Source organism: Salvelinus namaycush, chromosome 33, assembly GCF_016432855.1.
Source record: "Salvelinus namaycush isolate Seneca chromosome 33, SaNama_1.0, whole genome shotgun sequence".
Classification (NCBI taxonomy): Eukaryota; Metazoa; Chordata; class Actinopteri; order Salmoniformes; family Salmonidae; genus Salvelinus; species Salvelinus namaycush.
Genome location: NC_052339.1, coordinates 5173808 through 5195816, shown reverse-complemented (window position 1 = coordinate 5195816; position 22009 = coordinate 5173808). Strand labels below are relative to the sequence as shown.

General features: G+C 41.6%; 1 protein-coding gene across 1 annotated transcript; it reads right to left on the bottom strand.

The window, feature by feature from the left end:
- Positions 1 to 1754: 1754 nt before the first annotated feature.
- On the bottom strand, positions 1755 to 11473 carry LOC120027773 (insulin-induced gene 1 protein-like). The gene is made up of 6 exons (XM_038972800.1): positions 11261 to 11473; positions 10675 to 11023; positions 9678 to 9802; positions 8944 to 9110; positions 6162 to 6261; positions 1755 to 3823 (listed from the first exon to the last, which is right to left on the bottom strand). Exons 2-6 carry the CDS (start codon positions 11006 to 11008, stop codon positions 3794 to 3796), a joined length of 756 nt encoding a protein of 251 aa, XP_038828728.1. The 5' UTR covers positions 11009 to 11023; positions 11261 to 11473; the 3' UTR covers positions 1755 to 3793.
- Positions 11474 to 22009: the final 10536 nt, after the last annotated feature.

Below are 22009 nucleotides of genomic sequence, written 5' to 3'. Positions count from 1 at the left end.
AAAAATGTCTGTGCTTTTTTGTATTTGGTGGTGAGCTAACATAAATATACGTGGTGTTTTCGCTGTAAAACATTTTAAAAATCGGACATGTTGGCTGGATTCACAAGATGTGTATCTTTCATTAGCTGTATTGGACTTGTTAATGTGTGAAAGTTAAATATTAAAAAAAAATATTTTTTGAATTTCGCGCTCTGCCTTTTCAGTGGAATGTGGGAGGAGTGGCGCTAGAGGAACCCCTGTCCTAGACAGGTTAACGAGTCGGACGCAAAGGATTTACTTCAGACACCCGACAAGACCCAAATCCCTGTCATTCGCATGAAGAAGAGACAGAGACATTCGGGACGTAGGTCGGGGTGCCTTGTAAGGATGCGACGGCAAATTAGTAAATCCCCTCTACCATCAGTCCTATTAGCCAACGTGCAATCATTGGATAACAAAATGGATGAGTTCTGATCAAGACTATCCTACCAACCGGACATTAAAAACTGTAATATCTTATGTTTCACCGAGTCGTGGCTGAACGACGACATGGATAACATACATCTGGCTGGGTTTTCGGTCCATCGGCAAGATAGAACAGCTGCCTCCGGTAAGACAAGGGTTGGCGGTCTGTGTCTATTTGTAAATAACAGCTGGCTCACGAAATCTAATATTAAGGAAGTCTTGAGGTTTTGCTCGCCTGAGGTAGAGTATCTCATGATAAACTGTAGACCACACTATTTACCAAGAGAGTTTTCATCTATATTCCAGGTTCCACCTGTCACTAGAGGGTGGCAGAGACTGCCCTAGAGACATTAATGACACTCAGGTGTGTCCTATTACTCATTATGATTTCCCTGTTAAAATAGGTGCATTTTCTGGTTTCCTTTGCAGAAGCTTGAATTGTTTACCGTGTGCGTTTGTTTCCTGAGTGAGTTTTCCAGACTTAATGTTTGTTGTTTTTCGAGTGTACTGTGATCCTTTGGCTACCGTTTCTCAGTAAAGTATTTATGTTTATCCTTAACCGCTGATTCATTGTCTGGTCTCTTCTCTGCACCTGGGTCCAACCTCACCACGTCCCAGCAAGCTTCTGCCTAAACATGGACCCAACAGAGATCACCCAGATCAAGAACGTTGTAACCCACCAAGGAGCACTGCTGCGATGGCAGCAAGAACAACTCTCCCAAATATTAGAGACCCTTCGGGCACTTACCGACTCCATCCAACCACAGTCCAACCTCAACCCAGGAGGAGCCCATGTCCAAATCTCATACAGACGACACCATAGTTCCTCCAGGGAACCTGCACCGGGAACCCAAGATCCCAGCCCCTGAGCATTATGACGACCACCCGGGAGGATGTAAGGGGTTCCTCACTCAGTGCTCTCTGGTGTTCGAGCTACAAAAAAAAAAAAATCAGAGGGGGGAAATTGATCCACAGGCCTACAAAAGAGGGACAGGCCACCAGTTGCCCATCCCTAATATAGGGTACCCTTTTGGACACAGACTATCTCCACTATACCTTCTGTATTTTCCAAGACAGAGTAAAACAACTTAGTGATCAAAATTCAGAATAAAATAGCATCTATATTTTTTGTTATGTCTCATTTGCATACCTTTTATGTTTGTATCAATTACATTGTCAGATGGTGCAACTCTCATACAAACACTTCATGCATTGGGCTCAAAATGTGCACACAAATCTTGTATCTGTATGGTTTCATTCTGCTAAGATGTGTGGCAGAACTATGTAGACTCAATGTAGATACACACACGTCATTAGGAGTTCCTTTTTATTTTCCACTTGGATTCAAGGTAATAAAAATGCTACACAGCTGAAAACACACTCACACTCTCTACACATTGAAATAATAGGCGTTTCAAACACCCCAATAATAAAGATTCCTTTTCTCCCAGCAGCACACCTGGACTGCATCCAAAATGGAACCCTATATAGTGCACTACTTTTGACCAGGGCCCCTGGTCAAAAGTAGTCCACTATATAGAGAATAGGGGTGCCATTTGGGACAAACAGCTGAAATTGAGCAAAGATTCACACCGAACCAGGCGTACCAACCAATCCCGCTGTGATCTATACATAACAAAATATAAAAAAATATATAATCTGAATTCCCACTTACTAATGTTTTAACTACTAGGAGAATTTACAAACAGTTTGACACAATGTTTTTTTTCCTTCTCCTCATGGTGAGAATAGTCATTGGTATACAGTTGAAGAATGCAAGTAATCTTAGACAATTTTTGTTTTTACAAAAGCTGCTGTTATTGCTTATTTGATGCTCCTTTTCTACACTGCATTTCATTCCATGGAGTCTCACCTCTTAACCATTGTCAGAAATAATAAATAAGAAGAAGTCAGCTCAGGTATATGTGATTGCACTTTTATTCCTTTAGCCCCCCAACTATTGAACTGAATTGGTATAGTGTGGTAATACCTGTCTGATTATATAGGGAAGTGACTATACATGAAAGCAATATATAATTATGTACAAGTAATAAAATTGAACTGGTAGTAGTGACAAAAGCACTCAATTCTATAACACAAAGGCAATCACAGATTGCAAATCCCCAGGCCATAGTAAAAAGGTCCTGTCTCCTTCTCTTAATGTATGACCATAAACTTTAATGCCAAGTCTGGAAAATTCTAAATAGGAAATCAGCCATTCATTTGAGGGGTCATAGATCACCTCCAGGTTGCACACCATATCCACAAAGTCAGCCAAGAGGTGAGCTTTCACACCCGATTACATTCAGGTGCCTTTTTGTCATTACTGATTTCACTGAAACCATGAATATGCTTACTTATTGTAGCATCATGGTACATTCTTTCAAAACATGGTCACGTCATCTGTGATCTCATGTATATTTGGTTTGGGGTTATAGGTGTTTGCATTCTAATTTCTCAGATAACTATTTTTCTTGGTTAATTACAATATTGGGAACACAATACATGTCATCGGTGACATACTGTTGGTCGCCGTCTCTGTGAGTGTCAGACATTTTTTGCACAGCTCTGAAACGTTTCCCTTTTACGGTCATTTTGTACTCAGCTATAACAAAAAAGCAAACATTGTAGTACCACCTTTTCCCCTCGTCTTTTCTGTTAAGACCTGCACAAATCCACACGCACACGTGCACACACCTGCAAAAAGCTAATAGTTCACTCTTACAATGTAAAACTGAAACCAGGTAACTTTTCATTTCGAAGAACTGGAAGGGTAAATACTGTCCTGCTATAGTGAAGGAGGAGCTAGTGGCTAGAAGCTAGCCTAATGCTATATGGACCCAAACAGGGCTAGCCTAGCGGCTAACTGCTAGCACAATGCTATTTGGACCCAAACAGGTATAGCCTAGCGGCTAACTGCTAACCTAATGCTATATGGACCAAAACAGGGACCGCCTAGCAGCTAACTGCTAGCACAATGTTACTTGGAACCAAACAGGTATAGCCTAGTGTCTAACTGCTAGCCTAAAGGTATATGAACCCTAACAGGGATAACTTTGTGACTAGCTTCTGGAATAATGCTATATGGATCCTAATAGGGATAGCATAGCTGCAACTGCTAGCCTAATACTGTAAGTTATTTTGGCCACCAAGAGGTGCAGAAGTCATGGCACGTTAGGTCAAGGGTGTTCTGGCTAGCTCTTTGTTATAACACACAGAAAAGTAGTAAAAAAATAATAACAGTCTCTTTTCTTTCAAACTCTCTCCCCATGACGGCAGACTTGGTTCCGTTACGCCTGTTCTCCATATTGTCAGTCTTCCTTCTTTCCCCTCTTCAGCTGATCTCTGTTCAGTCGTTGTGGAGTTTCTCAACACCACCCTGAAGGGAGAGAGAGAGAGAGGAAAGCCCATGTTCATATATCATGCTCAACATCTGAATCAATATCAGCAAACAACAGACATCTTCCTACAGTGGTAACATCCACAACGGGGATTGGAGAAGACCATTATTGACGACTTTAACCTAAGGCTGAGTTCTACAGTTCTTGAAAGTAGACTACAGGGCTATTATACAGTGGATCATGGTTTCCTATGTATAGGTACAACTGTGAGAAGATTATCTGAAGTTGGGGTTGCAGTAAAATGTGATACCCCTTCCTCAAGGCCTCTCTCTTAACCCCCCCTAAATGGTATACATGTCTAGAGAGTTCTCCCTCTCACTTTTCCCCCATTTCTCCTGATTTAGAACCTCCCTTCAGAGCCCCAAGTCACATGTTAAGCATATGTAGAACATACCAGAAAATTATGTAAGTCCCAGAACTTAGAGCAGGGGCTCAGTTCATTTATTTGGTCTTATACAGGAATTGTTATTGCATTCAAGAGCGCTAAAGACAACATTAAACCAACATTTACAGACAAAATGACGTACATGACAACAACCACATAAAACAGAGAGATAAATCTACCTAACCAGTTATATAACTGTCTCCATAAGTTATAGGCTAGTGACGAAGGATTAAAGGATAAGCGCTTTCAATACTGTTAGGGAATTATTTCAAACTTCTGGAAGCACAAAAAAACACAAATCAGCCAGAAAACAAAAAAACTTGAGTTAGCTTCTCAACAGTTCAATTGCTGGCCTGATTTGATACTGTACTACAACTAGTGAACGGTGATACAAAAGTATAATGAACAAAAGCTCACTAAAAATGCCGTCTAGCTGTGTAAGTCCTAACCGCGACTCTTTCTTAAATGGCTCCTCTGTGGGATCGGTGTCCCCCCCCGCAGGACGATTGAGCTAACATGCGCTAATGTGATTAGCATGAGGTTGTAAGTAACAAGAACATTTCCCAGGACATAGACATATCTGATATGGGCAGAAAGCTTACATTCTTGTTAATCTATTGCAGTCTATTATACCATGCTATTGTTTGAGGAGAATGCACAGTTATGAATTTGAAAATGTATCAATAAACCAATTAGACACATTTGGGCAGACTTGATACAACATATTGAACAGCAATGCAATGGTTCATTGGATCAGTCTAAAACTTTTCACATACACTGCTGCCATCTAGTGGCCAACATCTAAATTGTGCCTAAACTGGAATAATACATTGTGGCCTTTCTCTTGCATTTCAAAGATGATCAGCTATCAGCTACAATAATAATGGTCATATTCATTTGTGCACACTGTAGCAAAATGTTTAATATTGGACAATTTTTTGCAGTCCCTCACTGTTTCAGTCCATTTTCTTTCTAGTGAATGAAACCCAGGTGACTGAACTCTAGTGCTAACGTGTTCCTGCCACACACAAGCTGGCTGCTTCGTTGAGAAACACAAGATGCAAGTTTGAAAACAATTAAAAGGCAACTCTAAAAGACTGAATGAAAGGTAAACAGACTTAATCCATCTTGGAGAGAGAGAGAGTGAAACAGAATGAGAGAGCAAGCAAGGGCTTGTGCCAACTGCCAACATTTCAAACACCATCAATGAAAAACAACAAGCAGGAAATGAACCTTTGGTACATTTGGCTCTAGGACTCGCTACTGCGAAAAACAAAAACAACATGCTATTTTCACACTTTAATTGAGTCAAACTGTATAATGGACGTGACTGTGAAGAACTGTACACAGAATAAGGATAGACTTCGGGCATACACCTGATGAAGGCATTATAGCCAACATTGTGTTGTGTCAGGCTTTTTCTCTCACAAAAGTTCGTACCGCACGAACATGTCAATGCGCTGTGTCAATGTGTTCCTGTGCTTACAAACCAGCAGAATTTGACTAAGAAAATAGGGGACAGTCCGTGGGGCGACGCACAATTGGCCTAGCGTCGTCCGGGTTAGGGAGGGTTTGGCCGGTAGGGATATCCTTGTCTCATCGCGCACTAGCGACTCCTGTGGCTGGCCGGGCGCAGTGCGCGCTAACCAGGTTGCCAGGTGCACTGTGTTTCCTCCGACACATTGGTGCGGCTGGCTTCCGGGTTGGATGCGCGCTGTGTTAAGAAGCAGTGCGGCTTGGTTGGGTTGTGTTTCGGAGGACGCATGGCTTTCGACCTTCGTCTCTCCCGAGCCCGTACAGGAGTTGTAGCGATGAGACAAGATAGTAACTACTAACAATTGGATACCACGAAATTGGGGAGAAAAGGGTGAAAATTCAACAAAAAAAAAGAGGAAAAAAAAGAAAATAAGAAAATAGAGGACAGGACTTACCATGGCTAGCTGGCGTCCTATGTTCCCCACAGTCACTCCTCCTGAGAAGAATATGCATGGAAGCCAAGAGCGCACATACAGAAAGTCTGGATACGTGTATCTACAAGAGAGGGAGAAAAATACAACCGATTAAATTAAATATCTGCCCCAATAGTCAAATCTAGCCCCAAATAAGACACATAGAGACTAGTCTTAAAACAGGAATGGCAACTTAAACACAGTTTCAAAGACAGATCTCGAAAGGGGGGAAGGCAGCATTATTAAAGTTTAATGCGGAAATATAAAATCCTCTCCATCTCAATTTCATCTCGCTCTTCCCTTCAGTCAACAGGAGCTGCAAGGCCTTTTGAACACAGCTCTTTGTAAGCCCCTTACTGAAGCAACAGTGCTCCCTCTCCCCATGATGTTTTTGAGGAGGTGCCACAGAGGCAGGGTAGGAGGGCCAATAATTGGGTGTAGAGGCATGGGGGAATCCGTATCACCCAAAAATAATTGCTTTCATTTTCATGCCTCATCTGTCAGAGCCTCTTTGATGGAATCAGGTGACTGAGACCAGTGCCAGAACACACACTTTAATAATACATCAATCACAAAGGAGATATTTTCTCAAAAAGACACCTATGTCTTATTTGATTCACCGGCTGTACTAAAACTTTAAGGTAAGTAATGATACCATAATATCCACCAAAATATAATATCCTAATACAGTCCTGTGCAGCTCAGTTGGGAGAGCATGGCACTTGCAACGTCAGGAATATGGGTTCTATTCCCGCTGAGGCCATACAATTTTTTTTGACTTGCAGTACTGTAAGTCACTTTGGATAAAAACTTCTCCTAAATGGCATATCTTATTAAAATAATATATCTTGTGAATGCATTTTTGACAGTTTGTCAGCACGGTTAACCCCAATTAGTTGTCATTACGCCTCCAATATAATCTCAGTGTGCTTTGCATTTGAGTGAATGGTAGAGTTACCACCCATGACTGTATTTGTTAGTGACAGAGACATTTGTTCATTTTCAGTCCTTTGGTGAAGGTGAATAGGTGAATATTATAATTAAAAAACTCTTTATGACATTACATTTCTCATAAGGCCTCGCTTTACCCTAAAACAGTGGCCTGAAACTCATGGTTTACAGGCCACATCAGGCCTTCATGTAGGGTAGCAACATTTTATTAACTTTCCCCAAATTCCCAGATTTAAAAACATTCTTGGTTGGGGGATTTCCAGGAATCTTCCAACCAGGATTTTTTTTGCAACCCTACCTGCAAGTCACATTTTGTTGGCTTGCGAAGTGATGTGTAATTGAAAAAGAAACAGTTGAAAAATATATGGCCCATGGAAATCATAAGAGGGCAGTTTACAGAGATAGGTGGGATGGACAGAGTAGCTGAGGGATGGGTTTAAAAGCTCATGTTCTATAATAGTTATGACTGAAAACACTATGTATAATGTGTAAGTACTATCTATCCAGAGGTAATGTATATCAAATTACTTTATTCTTGCTATGTAACTACTGTAGTAGAAAAATAAAAGTGCAATGTATGTCAAATGTCTTTTGTCAAAACAAAAGAAAAAGCTGTAAAATGTTTTTTTTTTTGTCCTCCGAAGAGGGGTGGATGGGCCAATTAAAAAAAATATATATTACAAAAAAAAAAAAAAAAAGTGAGGTGTAATTCCTATTGGAATCCAGCAAGACTTAGAATATCCAACAGTCAAAAATGTTATTCACCCATAACCTGCATACATAATAACTGCCAGGGTTAGGAGTGAGGACACTACCTAACAGGCTGACTACACCGCTCGCGTGCACGAACGTTGCAAAATAAATTTTGAAATCTATATTATTCAATTATTGCGCGCGCCAACGAGCGTCTGTGTTGCCAAGGGCTAAAATAGAAGTCAGTTCTATTTCTGACACAGATCGCGCTGCAAGTCCTGTCTCTACCATCTCCTCATTGGTTTATAGAAGCAGGTACCCACGTGCCATCTCCTCATTTGTTATACCCACGTGGGTGACTGAAAGATGAACGAGGTCGGTGGCGGTAATGCACCTAATTTATGAAAGTTGCCAATCGCAATATAAAGTCAAGAGAAGAAAAAGCCTAGAAGGAGGAGAGATTAATAGAAACGATTCGGTTGACCGTTTTATGTGGGGATTAATTGTCGGAGTAGAGGACCTTGTGCATTTCATGTAAAATAACAACTCAATGTTTATATCCCAGGACAAATTAGCTAGCAACAGCAAGCTAGCTAAATAGGACAAATTACCTAGCAAGTGCAAGCTAACTAGCTAAATTTCCATGAAGGTTTAATGCTTTTTGACCTGTCCCCATATTAATGTAATTGGTTCAGAGTTTGTTCTGATATTTTAACCTGCGTGTCGTGATCGCGCAGACAGTTTGGGTTCCGTGTAAGCCATTTAAACCAGAACAACCATTTCAGCAACGGGTGCAAAAAATCGAACTCAATGATTGGATTAATTTAGAAAAATGTATGATATTTATCTTTGTGTAGCAGAAGATTAATCAAATCAAAATCAACCTGTAGTAGACCATGCTGGGTAAAAAGTTTTTATTTATTTTTTTTTTTATGATAAATTAAGTGACTTGTCATTTAGTTTTGAGTCAGTACCACAAACATTTGAAGTAATAATTACTTTTAATTGACTTTTAGTTCAACTTACTAGAAGTAGTTGAGTTCAAAATGCCTTGGGGTTTACAGCGTGGGGTTAAACTTCTCAGTTTGACGTGGTCAAATAAAAGCAGGACTTGACTTACTGATAGACGCCGTTGTAGACCAGCAGCTGTGTGATAACGGTGGCAAGGAATGCCGTCCCGATGCCCAGGCCGAAGCCACTCCTCGAGCGATCAAACATCCACCACAGTCCCAGGGACAGGGCAGCCAGGGTCAGGGACAGCTGGGCATTATTGGCAAAGTGTAGTTTCTGTGAAATGGAGCAGTTAAGGACAAGGACAGTATTTGCTTGCGTAGGCTCGAATCCGGGCCTACTACCCTTTGACACAACCTTTCACTATCTTTCCCACGGTCATCCTATCTAAGTATCTCTTCAGTAAAAAAAAAAAAAAAATCCCTTCAAATATGTTTAAAAAATATAGTATTTGTTTGAATGTTACATCAAAGCATTACAGTGTGGGTGGCACAAGCAGTGTATATGTTTAAAGCAACTATAGGTTCCATACATACTTGGAAAGTATGTCAAGGAATCAAAACAAGCAGGAATGCAGTGGGGAATTCAACACACTGTCTCACTTACACTAGCTGAATTGCCTTCGGGGCTGTAAAAGTAGCAAAATGACAATATAATCAAACTAATCACAGAATGTTACTCAATTTTGAATATGTTACACATTTAGTAGACCCTCGTCGTTGTTTATGCTCTGGATGTGATAAAATTACTTTGGTGTAAATATGCATCTGTCCTTTTCTAGATTGGAGGTAGCCAACATGAGCGTGTGCACATTGTGAAGTTGTTGATGTTTAGAAAGGATACAGCACTGGCATGGTTGATGCCAACGAACACTGCGATGCATCTCATGACACTAGCCCATTCCCTCTTGAACTTGTGGGGCTCTCCTAGATGGCTGTCGATGCAGGGGTATAGCAGGCCAACAACAGCTGTAGAAAAGACAGTTGAGTTAGTACCTTACTGAATTGCATACATACAAATTAAACTGACTCATGTTGTTCTATGGTCTTGAAAATTGTGCATTTCTTTGAGTTTCAATTTGGGATCAAAATAGACAGAAATTAAAACGACAAGATTGCTTTCTACTTTCAGGCACATGATAATTTCTCGCCTATCAGTCCTTGCACAAACATGTTTGTAACCTACTGTGAAAAGGCAAGTATCGAACATTGTATCACTAAAATAAAAACGTTAGATCATGTCTCCCAATTGTATTGTAACATTCGTATTTATTTTTTGGTGTGATTCACTGTAGCCTACTTCTCAACAACATGGGGGAGGGTTTGGTGGTGAAAATTATTTATTTAATTCTGACTGCACACGACTTCCTTGTTTCTCTTTTTCTGTAGTGGCATGTTCGAGGCAGCAGCCAATTATGGACCACCTCCACAGCTCGCCCGTTATGAAAGCAGCCAATGAAAAAGAAGCACAACCCTGATGACCATCCATGTCCGGCTGTTTCTAGTGAAGCCTATTGGAATATTGGAGGGCAATATAAATACTAAATGTATGTTTTCACCAGACAAAACGCTCGCCATTATGAGCTCATGGCTGAGAGAACACTTACACAATTAATATATAGAACAATAACAATGATGGAATATACGGTAAATGATTATGTAGCCCAGGCTGTAGTTAGCGGCCTGCATATAATGGCATCATGAAACACACAAGCAGACTATCCCCACCCTATAAAAGCCCAATTCACATAAGTGTATCAAAATTAAAAGTACATATAGCAACCTCATTCATTCATACAGAATGATTAAGTCAGGGTATAGGTTTAAAAGTGACAACTCACCAGCTGCCGTGCCGCAGCAAGGGGGAATCCACCACGCTGATGAAAACAAAGTTGCCATCACCTCTTCGGGAAACAAAGTCACATTTCTTTGTAACTGCAGCAAGTTGAGCACCAACGCAAGAACTACTCCCACGGTGAAAAGGACGAGACCCCGTCTGATCAAGTTTGCCGCTCGCACACTGTGCAGCGAGCCATATGCATTGCTGAGCACTGTTGTGACAATGGACATCATTTCTTCAGCTCTCGATGCGACCCAGTTTCCCGCAGATAAATTCTTAGATTCCACCCTCGATGCGCAGGAGCGACTCCAACAGTGTTCTTCTAGTCTTGGCATTTGGCACTTCGAGTGCTGGAAAACAACAAAGATGCGTTAATACATCATAGCTAACATAGATATGCATCAATACATTGTATCTCATCTAAATTAACAATGACAACAATGTTTCAAGATCACCACTACGCTAGATATCAAATAAAAGTGGTGTCTAGTCTGGCCTTTGTAGATCATGTCTTTCTCAAGCTGTTTAACCACTATAATGAATATCAATGGACAATAGCAAAGAAGAATGAATTGATGTCTTCTTACCTTGGATGTCCAGACGTTCTAAGTGTATGATCTAGCGAGAACCGACTATGTTCATTCGCACCTCGACAATGATGAAGCTGTGAGTTGTGCTGCTCTCTTACTGCTCAAACTGTTATCACGTCGTTAGGTCACATCATAGTTTGGGGGAGAGAGAGGCAGAAAAAAAAGCTGCTATTTCATTCCTGAGCGCAGACCTCATACCAGAGACAGGCTTCCTCTGCAGAAAACAGTCACAGCTGTGTCGGGTGAGTCGCGTCGGCCAATGGGAGCTAGGCGAACGATATGACGCGACGCCACCCCACCGCCCTATCGTTCAGGACAGACGACGTCACACGAGTCTGGCGCACGTTCATGCAGTCTGTCTGCATTCGTGGAAGGTTTGAGTAGGATACGCAAACCAGTGACCACTTAAAATAAACTGAGCGAACTTCCAATTGAAAACTAAAACTTATTCAAAGGGTCATTCAGATGCAGCAAGGCATACATTTACATTTGTCTACTGTAGGCCTATTATCTTACCAATAAAAATGCCAGATCAGCAGTGCTATCCTGGGCCCATAACATTAACTTTGTCCAACCCAAATATTTTAAATAGCTTATTGACTACTCGTTTTTGAGCAATTGTATATGTTTCAACAGGCAGGCCTAGTTTGATAGTTCTTAAAGAACATACCCAACATAAACTATTTAATTCTGGCAGGTGCCACTCAAGCAGACACCTTCCAGGCAGGTTGGTGAAAACCGAGTCAACAGGACAGCTTCAGCCAATGACTGTCGACCCAGCCCAGCTAAAGGCCATCGATAACATCACCAGAGGGAGTCAATGACTGGATAACTCCCAGGTCTCTAGATACTGAAACTGACAACAACAAGGAAACATGTTTTGCAGGTGTGATGTGGCCCAGTATTCTAAGTGGTTACACAATCCACATGCATCAGGTGATGTGTAGATAAACAAATACTGTATGGCACACCGGCATCATTCGATACATTTAGGCTACATGCATGCACGCACGCGCACAGACTTCATTATGCTTCAAAGGGGTTGGGTTAAATGCGGAAGACACATTTCAGTTGAAGGCATTCTTGAGATGTAATGCCAAATGCAGTATGAAAGCAGTTTCAAAAGGGGAAAGGGGCCCAACAGAAAGATCAGCCTAGACCAAAATCCGGAGGCAGTGAGTTCAAATTTCAGGTGGGGTCATATTGAAAAGTCAGCATTAAGTGTTCATGTCAAATGTAATTAAATATGTTTAGACTATTTTAGTTTCACAGCGTACCACTTACCTTAAAACACCCATACCACTCCATTACTTCACTTCCCCCCAAAAAAACTCTCAAATGTGGAATTACATTTCCACATGTGAAAATCGAATTAGCGCTTTCACATGTGAAAAACGTTCACATCTGGAAATCTAACTCTCACATGTGGAAATGCATTTTCACATGGTCTAACTAACATGTGGAATTGCATTTTCACATGTGAAAAACATTCACGTGAAAATCAAATGTGCAGTTTTTCAAATGTTGTCACGTGTAGTTTCATGGTATCACTTGTTGAAATGTTGCATCCCCATGTCACATTTATTTAACATGTTCAACGTTTTCAAATGTGTAGTTTCATTTTAACACATTTTATTAATTTTATTTCACCTTTATTTAACTAGGTAGGCCAGTTGAGAACAAGTTCTCATTTACAACTACGACCTGGCCAAGATAAAGAAAAGCAGTGCGACAAAAACAACAGAGTTACACAAACAAACGTACAGTCAATAAAAAAAATCTATGTACAGTGTGTGCAAATATAGAAGAGTAGGGAGGTAGGCAATAAATAGGCCATAGAGGTGAAATAATTACAATTTAGCATTAACACTGGAGTGATAGAAGTGCAGGTGATGATGTGCAAGTAGAGATACTGGGGTGCAAAAGAGCAAGAGGATAAATAACAATATGGGGATGAGGTAGTAGGGTGTGCTATTTACAGATTGGCTGTGTACAGGTACAGTGATCGGTAAGCTGCTCTGGCTTTACCTAGCAAAGACTTGTAGATGACCTGGAGCCAGTGGGTTTGGCGACGAACATGTAGTGAGGGCCAGCCAACGAGAGCATAGAGGTCGCAGTGGTGGGTAGTATATGGGGCTTTGGTGACAAAACGGATGGCACTGTGATAGACTACATCCAGTTTGCTGAGTAGAGTGTTGGAGGCTATTTTGTAAATTACATCGCTGAAGTCAAGGATCGGTAGGATAGTCAGTTTTACGAGGCTATGTTTGGCAGCATGAGTGAAGGAGGCTTTGTTGCGAAATACGAAGCCAATTCTAGATTTAATTTTGGATTGGAGATGGTTAATGTGAGTCTGGAAGGAGAGTTTACAGTCTAACCAGACACCTAGGTATTTGTAGTTGTCCACATATTCTAAGTCAGAACCGTCCAGAGTAGTGATGCTAGTCGGGCGGGCGGGTGTGGCCAGCAATCAGTTTAAGAGCATGCATTTAGTTTTACTGGCATTTAAAAGCAGTTGGAGGCCACGGAAGGAGTGTTGTGTGGCATTGAAGCTCGTTTGGAGGTTTGTTAACACAGTGTCCAAAGAAAGGCCAGATGTATACAGAATGGTGTCCTCTGCGTAGAGGTGGATCAGGGAATCACCAGCAGCAAGAGCAACATCATTGATATATACAGAGAAAAGAGTCGGCCCGAGAATTAAACCCTGTGGCACCCCCATAGAGACTGCCAGAGGTCTGGACAACAGGCCCTCCGATTTGACACACTGAACTCTATCTGAGAAGTATCTGGTGAACCAGGCAAGGCAGTCATTTGAGAAGCCAAGGCTATTGAGTCTGCCGATAAGAATTAGGTCATTGACAGAGTTGAAAGCCTTGGCCAGGTCGATGAAGACGGCTGCACAGTACTGTCTTTTATCGATGGCGGTTATGATATCGTTTAGGACCTTGAGCATGGCTAAGGTGCACCCATGACCAGCTTGGAAACCAGATTGCATAGCGGAGAAGGTACAGTGGGATTCAAAATGGTCGGTGATCTGTTTGTTAACTTGGCTTTCGAAGATTTTAGAAAGGCAGGGTAAAATGGATATAGGTCTATAACAGTTTGGGTCTAGAGTGTCTCCCCCTTTGAAGAGGTGGATGACCGCAGCAGTTTTCCAATCTTTGGGGATCTCAGACAATACGAAAGAGAGGTTGAACAGGCTAGTAATAGGGGTTGCAACAATTTCAGCAGATCATTTTAGATAGAGAGGGTCCAGATTGTCTAGCCCAGCTGATTTGTAGGGATCCAGATTTTGCAGCTCTTTCAGAACATCAGCTGTCTGGATTTGGGTGAGCTGTTGGCCGGGGTAGGGGTAGTCAGGTGGAAAGCATGGCCAGCCGTAGAATAATGCTTATTGAAAGGATGGAATATCGTAGATTTATCGGTGTTGACAGTGTTACCTAGCCTCAGTGCAGTGGGCAGCTGGGAGGAGGTGCTCCTATTCTCCATGGACTTTACAGTGTCCCAGAACTTTTTGCTATTAGTGCTACAGGATGCAAATTTCTGTTTGGAAAAGCTAACCTTAGCTTTCCTAACTGACGGAGTATATTGGTTCCTGACTTCCCTGAAAAGTTGCATATCGCGGGGGCTATTCGATGCTAATGCAGAACGCCACAGGATGTTTGTGTGCTGGTCAAGGGCAGTCAAGTCTGGGGTGAACCAAGGGCTATATCTGTTCTTAGTTCTACATTTTTTGAATGGGGCATGCTTATTTAAGATCGTGAGGAAAGCACTTTTAAAGCGCAACCAGGCATCCTCTAACACATGTTGCTTTTACATGTTTTCACATGTTATCACATTAACTTCACATGTGAAATTCATGTGGTTTCTCAGTTAGAGCTCTGTCATTGCCTACTAACTGGTTCATCCCTGAAATGTAGATAAACACATAATGTATGGAAAACAAGCTACATACACTTCCAATAGCCTGTTTGTCTGTAGTGGGGCCTTTTGAACTCTTTTTTTGGGGACTCTAAAAAAATATTGATATTGTTCATATCACACACGGGCACACACACTAGATTTTCCTGCATTTGTATATATTTCCACACTATGAGGTTGGAATAATACTGTGAAAAGGATGAAAATGCCCGTTTAGTGTAAGAGCTGTTTGAAAATACCGCCTGTAATTTCAGCCTGTTTTGGTGGGATGGAGTTTTGGCCTTCCATGGTGACATCCCCATGCAGTAAATTAGACCAATAAGAAAGAGAGTTCCAAACCTCTCTGTTAAAAACGGTTAATTTTCACTTTCCCCTTCCCCACTCAGACCACTCAGACCACTCTCAGACAGCCTCAGCCTTAGCCACTCCCAGACAGCCTTATCCTCATCGGACGAGGAGAGGCGAGAAGGATCGGAGACGGAGAGACAGCCTGGTGCGGGGGGCTGCCACCGGAGGACTGGTACGTGGAGGTGGCACCGGATATACCGGACCGTGAAGGAGTACACGAGCTCTTGAGCACCGAGCCTGCCCAACCTTACCTGGTTGAATGGTCCCCGTAGCCCTGCCAGTGCGGCGAGGTGGAATAGCCCGCACTGGGCTATGCTGGCGAACCGGGGACACCATTTGTAAGGCTGGTGCCATGTACGCCGGCCCGAGGAGACGCACTGGAGACCAGATGCGTTGGGCCGGCTTCATGACACCCGGCTCGATGCCCAACCTAGCCCTACCAGTGCGGCGAGGTGGAATAGCCCGCACTGGGCTAAGCATGCGTACTGGGGACACCTTGCGCTCCACCGCATAACACGGTGTCTGACCAGTACGACGCCCTCTCACTCCACGGTAAGCACGGGGAGTTGGCTCAGGTCTCCTACCCGGCTTTGCCACACTCCGCGTGTGCCCCCCCCAAGAAATGTTTGGGTCTGACTCTCGGGCTCCCAACTGCGTCGCCGCGCTGCCTCCTCATACCAGCGCCTCTCTGCCTTCACTGCCTCCAACTCCGCCTTGGGACGGCGATATTCCCCTGGCTGAACCCAGGGTCCCTTGCCGTTCAGGATCTCCTCCCAAGTCCAGGAGTCCTGTGTCTGTTTCTGCTGCTGCTGTCGCTGCCCTTTTCCACTCTGCTTGGTCCTTTGGTGGTGGGTGTTTCTGTAACGATAGTCTATATCGTCCTCCTCATCGGACGAGGAGAGGCGAGAAGGATCGGACCAATACGCAGAGTGGTTAGTTTCCATAGTGATTTAATATACAACAAAACAATATGCGATACAAAATAACAAAATAACTACCGTGACAGTCCCGTGTGGCAAAAACACTGACACAGGAACAAACACCCACAAAACACACGTGAAACCCCGGCTGCCTAAGTATGATTCTCAATCAGGGACAACGATTGACAGCTGCCTCTGATTGAGAATCATACCAGGCCGAACACACAAAACCCCAACATAGAAAACAACACATAGACAACCCACCCAACTCACGCCCTGACCATACTAAATAAATACAAAACAAGGGAAAACAGGTCAGGAACGTGACAGGACAGCAGATATGAGTAAATAAACGTAATTTACTCAAAATAGGCAAATACAATACAATAAAGCAAGCCCACATAACGGACCGTATAACATACAAACAATCACCCACAAAACACCATGGGGGAACAGAGGGTTAAATAATAAACAAGTAACTGGGGAAGTGAAACCAGGTGTGTAAAAAAACACAAAACAAATGGAAAATGAAAAGTGGATCGGCGATGGCTAGAAGGCCCGTGACGTCGCCTGCCGAACGCCGCCCAAACAAGGAGAGGGACCGACTTCGGCGGAAGTCGTGACACACAGTAAGGTATTTAATTGTTACAAAGCAATGATTTGTTATTGAGAAAAAAATTGCTGCATTAGACTTTTAATATCTAAATTAGAGACAATTTTATGCAAGTCAATTTGCGATGCTGGTGAAAGTGTATTGGATGAAATTAAGTTGTTTAGCCAGGGGATTAATATAAATCGTACAGTGGATTTATCCAAATGATCAGGCAGGAAGTTTCATAATATGGCTATAGTGTTAATTCACTACCTGCTGGAACTTTGTTGAAAGCAATGCCATGGGTGAATCATCCGTTTCATGCAAATTAGCTACTGAAATTAAGAGTGTGTCTTCTTGACCTAGAGCTAGTATGGCAGGCAAAAAAAAGCACAGACTGTATTAATCAGAATTTAAAATAAATCCTACATTTTATAAATAGACACGCCAAACTAAGGAAACATATAAAAAATATTACCATCGACCATGAGAATTTCACTCATAGAATGTTATTAGCATTGAACATGTATATTTTGATATATTTGAGTAGTTTCAAAGTCTTACCCATCTTCTTTTATAAGTTGGGTGAAACCTGGTTGGTCATCTGAAAGTTCTATGTTGAAGTCTTAAGTGGAATTTAAGATTTCAAATTGGATTCAGGAAATTGGATTCAGGACTGCTGTATCAGTCTATTACGCCTTTATAACTCAAGCAAAAAATAATTTTTGGGGGATTGAAAGTTAGTATTTGTCCCGTCTCGCTTTCTTAAATACTTTAGTTATCATGGTTGTTCTGCAGCCCATGGACACAAATATGTATACAGCATGTCTTATTGGATAAGAATTCTGGGTCAAAGAGAGGATTCCAATCTTTCATGAACTGAAATGTTTATTTTCCCTCTCTCACATCCCATTTGCTATGTCTCGGAGGGCACTAAAGCTGTTTTGGAGTGCAGAGCCTTATTGCGTCTTTGGTGTACAGAGTACACATGCTGTTTGTGGCGCAGAACAAAGACACACATTCCCTCGCAATGTGTTGACATGCAGAAAATTAGGTCTTTGAGATTTACTTTATGGCACAACATAGAAAATGCAATGTGGTTGAAAGAGATAAACAGGCAGGGCTGCACAGTTTCGACAAAGGGGAAGGAGGTCAAAGAGAGAAGGCTAGGACGTGAACAGGAACCTCCAAGCTGAACCTACAGTAGTGTCACACTACCCCTATAATGCCATTGTCTTCCTATGGAGAACATGAGTACATTGTTCCTCCATTGTTGCTCCCAGCTGAGAAGGAGTATGTGCTTGTTCTCCTAAATGAATACCTCCCTTTTTCCCCTGTAATTCAGGGGTTCCTTGTGTTGGTGGATAAGGGCATCAAGCTGAGTGTAGGGGTTTGAGGGACCTGGTCCCGAGATCACATTGTGCACAGAAAAACCTCCTAACCAAGGATGAAAGATACCACCATTCATTTTTTTCACTAGCAGTTTTAACACAATAATATTTCGTTACAGTATGTAAATGAGGGTGAGGAATTATAGGCCTGCTTTAACCTTTTACTGCAGTGGGCTGAATCAGTGTCACACCGAGGTTTTCATTGGTTGTCTTAAACAAATCGACTTTGAAACAAAAAGTATACACCTCACCAGTGGCGTGTATTCATGGACGCCTGTGGAAGCCAGGCTTCACCAAATATTTAATCTCTCTGTGTTTTCATTATTTTCCTTCACAAGCGGCTGAATCTCACCGGAGAAATCATCTGAGCGAGGGAAACAGCTCCCCTCTGTCTCAGTATGTGTAGCCCATGAATCTGATGCTGTCTGGACCAAAAGGGTATAACATGGTGCCGCTGTAGCATTTGATTGATTGAGGTCAGCAAGCATTTGGCCTCCCTTGTTAAAACAATTATAAAATAAGTAGCCAATCAGCGTTGAGCTATGCTCAACTGTGGGTTGTCCTGGTGCAGCAAACACCCCTCAAGGGAGGCCAGTTTGGATTTGGCTTCAGACCAACCAAAATCACTTAATTTTCAGAAAAAATGTGTCAGTTTCTGGTCTGCTTGTGTTGATGTCCTGTAGGGCTAAATCAGCACTTTCCGAAGCCATGCATGGAGATGGGGATTTGGACGTGTGGTTTTGACTTAATTCTCTGTACAGGCCAATGATTACGATGGCAATTACATAAATGAATATGTTGTGTCACTGGCCTGAGACAATTGAAGTTAGCCTAGATGTAGCCTAGTTGGCTCACATTAACTAGCTAGCTAACTTAGCTGGTTCATTGTTTCCCATGCAAAGAAGTCAGGCTAACACGAATTTTAGCTAGGTAGCCTATGACAACAAAAACTAAAAGTATTCAAAAACGAAAACATTTCCGCTTATTCTCCAGTTCTAAATCAGTAGTTGTTTATTAAACTGTCAAAAACACGAATGTGCTTGACCATGCTGCAGGTGATATAACTGTTGTATGCAATATTTGCTTTGTGGACTTCTCCGGACAGATGCTGCTCTCCCGTTTTGTGATGAAAGAAACGTATGTGTAGTTTAATTTATTCCGCCACTCTGTGACTGTTGTCTTTGTGTTGTCACGGCCTTATTGTATATCAGGTGGCGTATGAACAAATGGCTTATAGAGCGAACAACGCAATTATCACAACATAGTAAAAAAAAGCCATATTACAACCTGACTTGGCATGGCTTCCTCAGTGATTTTACCCACGCACCGCTACTGCACCTCACACACATTGTTAAAAAAAAGAAGACATCTGTATCATGTCAGATATATTTGGGTTGGCAGGTAGCTTAGTGGTTAGAGCGTTGGACTAGTAACCAAAAGGTTGAAGATCGAATCCCCGAGAGTCACATTTTGAGTCTGCATCCCAAAATTACACTTTATGTACATCACAGAAGACTGAAATATAACAAAACTGTTTGACATAGAAACACCAGATTTTTGGCGTAAAATAAATACATGTTTATCAATTATGAAAAATATTAATAACATTCCACCCATGATGCCACTAGGTCATTTGACTGCAGGAAAGTATTTTTAAAGCACATTGACGTTAACAAGTACGTTTACTACGTGGATACTGAAATCAAAAAGGGTATGTTAAAGCCCTGATAATAACCATGAAGATGATTCGGCGTAACAGCAAATAGCTTCTAGCAACCGGCTCTGCTCTCCCAATCTCTCTCTCTCTCCCTCTCGCTGCTGGTGTCTAGGAGATATCTTCTGATGAGGGGGATAAAGCAGGATGTTACAACACATCAAATGAATAGCAGATCAAGCCTGCCACAGATTATGCTGTTAGACTGAAGAGGAGGAATGGAATAGCAACATATTAAAAGGGGCAAGAGAGACTATTAGAACATAGAGTAAATTGATCTATCAAACTAGCACTTGGCAATTTATTCTTCAATACTGCATGGAATCATTAAGGGAGACATCTTCATCATTCATCTTCGTCCCCGTCCTAACCGATAAGAGATTAAGACGCGAAAACTTTTCATTTCTCATATTTTCATTTTCAGAGGAACTGAAAGCCATGTCCCTGATGTACATTACTGTGTTACTGCCTCAGCCCATTTACAAGTCACTTCACTGCGTTGAAGTCTAGATGACAGTGTGACATGCATGCTATCCTGTGTAGCTCAATTCGTATGGCTCTTGCAAGGCTACTGTTGAGGGTTAGATTCTGGCTGGGCCACCTATACAAACATGTATGCACACAGTACTGTAAGTCGCTTTGTATAAAAGTGTCTGCTAAATGACATATTATATTATAAAATTCACATATGAAACTGCAAATTAGATTTTTTCACATGTGAACCTACAATTCCACATGTGAAAGTGAAATTTCCAAATGTAGAGTTGTTTTACATGTGAAACGACAAAATTAGATTTTCACATGTTAATGTTTTTCACGTGGAATTTCTTACATGTGAACGAACCTGCAAATTGGATTTTCAAATGTGAACTTGCAATTCACATGTGAGGTGACAACATGATATTCTCTTCACATGTGGAAAAAGTACTGTTAAGATGTAAACTCTACATTTAATACATGTGAAAATCTGGTTTCACGTGAAATTTAAAGTCAGCAAGTGAAAACAGCTATTTCACATGTGATTTTCATACAGGAAACTGCTATTTTTTGTTGTTGTAAAGAATGCTTTAAATATGCAACAAACTATTTAGCACATTTTTGGTCATTTAGCAGAAGCTCTAATCCAGAATGCTTTATACTCAGTGCATTTAATGAAGGTATGTAAAACAACCACATACCACAGTCATTGTAAGTTACGCTATACTGACTAAAACAGCTATCAGCAAAAACAGTGCTAGTAAGAAAAGACAAGCGTCAGAGCAAGGAAGACAAGCACGACAATAAGCACAATATTTTTTATATACTGTAAAAAAAAAATTACGGGGGAGGGGGGGGGGGGGGGGGGTCAAGAGCGTTACGTTGAATAAGCTTGTTATAACACAGTGGGCATTGAAGATTTTTTACATCATTTTGTATTTTCCCAGCAGTTTGACCTGCGATAATTGGAATTAGGTATCCAAAATGCAATTCCAAAATGCATGTCACAGACCTGCCAAAGTAGCATGATCATTCTGTAATGTTGTTATTTTAGTGCTTTCATGAGGTGTGGGCTATTACTTAACCACTAAGGTGGGTAGGTGTAGCTACAATAAATGGCTTACTTATCAAGCAAGATAAGTAGCATACTGATAGTAGGGAGCGTTCATTGTCCTGATACTGAGATAGGAAGGAAATACTGGGTCATATTTTTTAGGCATCAAACAGGCAAAAGAAAACAGACTAAAACAGGAGGGCATTACCTGAACTGCCAAATAAGAAATGCTCATTTTTATTTTTCATTGCAAAACGTTTCCCTACGGTGTGCACTAATGAATACAACCCAGGTAAGACAATACAAAAGTTAATCTAGAATACAGACAT

Coding starts and splice junctions, on each gene's coding strand:
- LOC120027773 (XM_038972800.1), bottom strand. CDS start 11,008: ATGCCAAGACTAGAAGAACACTGTTGGAGTCGCTCCTGCGCATCGAGG. Junction 9,111..9,677: donor GCATCAACCATGCCAGTGCT/GTATCCTTTCTA, acceptor TCCATTTCACAG/AAACTACACTTTGCCAATAA. Junction 6,262..8,943: donor GTCTACAACGGCGTCTATCA/GTAAGTCAAGTC, acceptor CCTCTCTTGTAG/ATACACGTATCCAGACTTTC.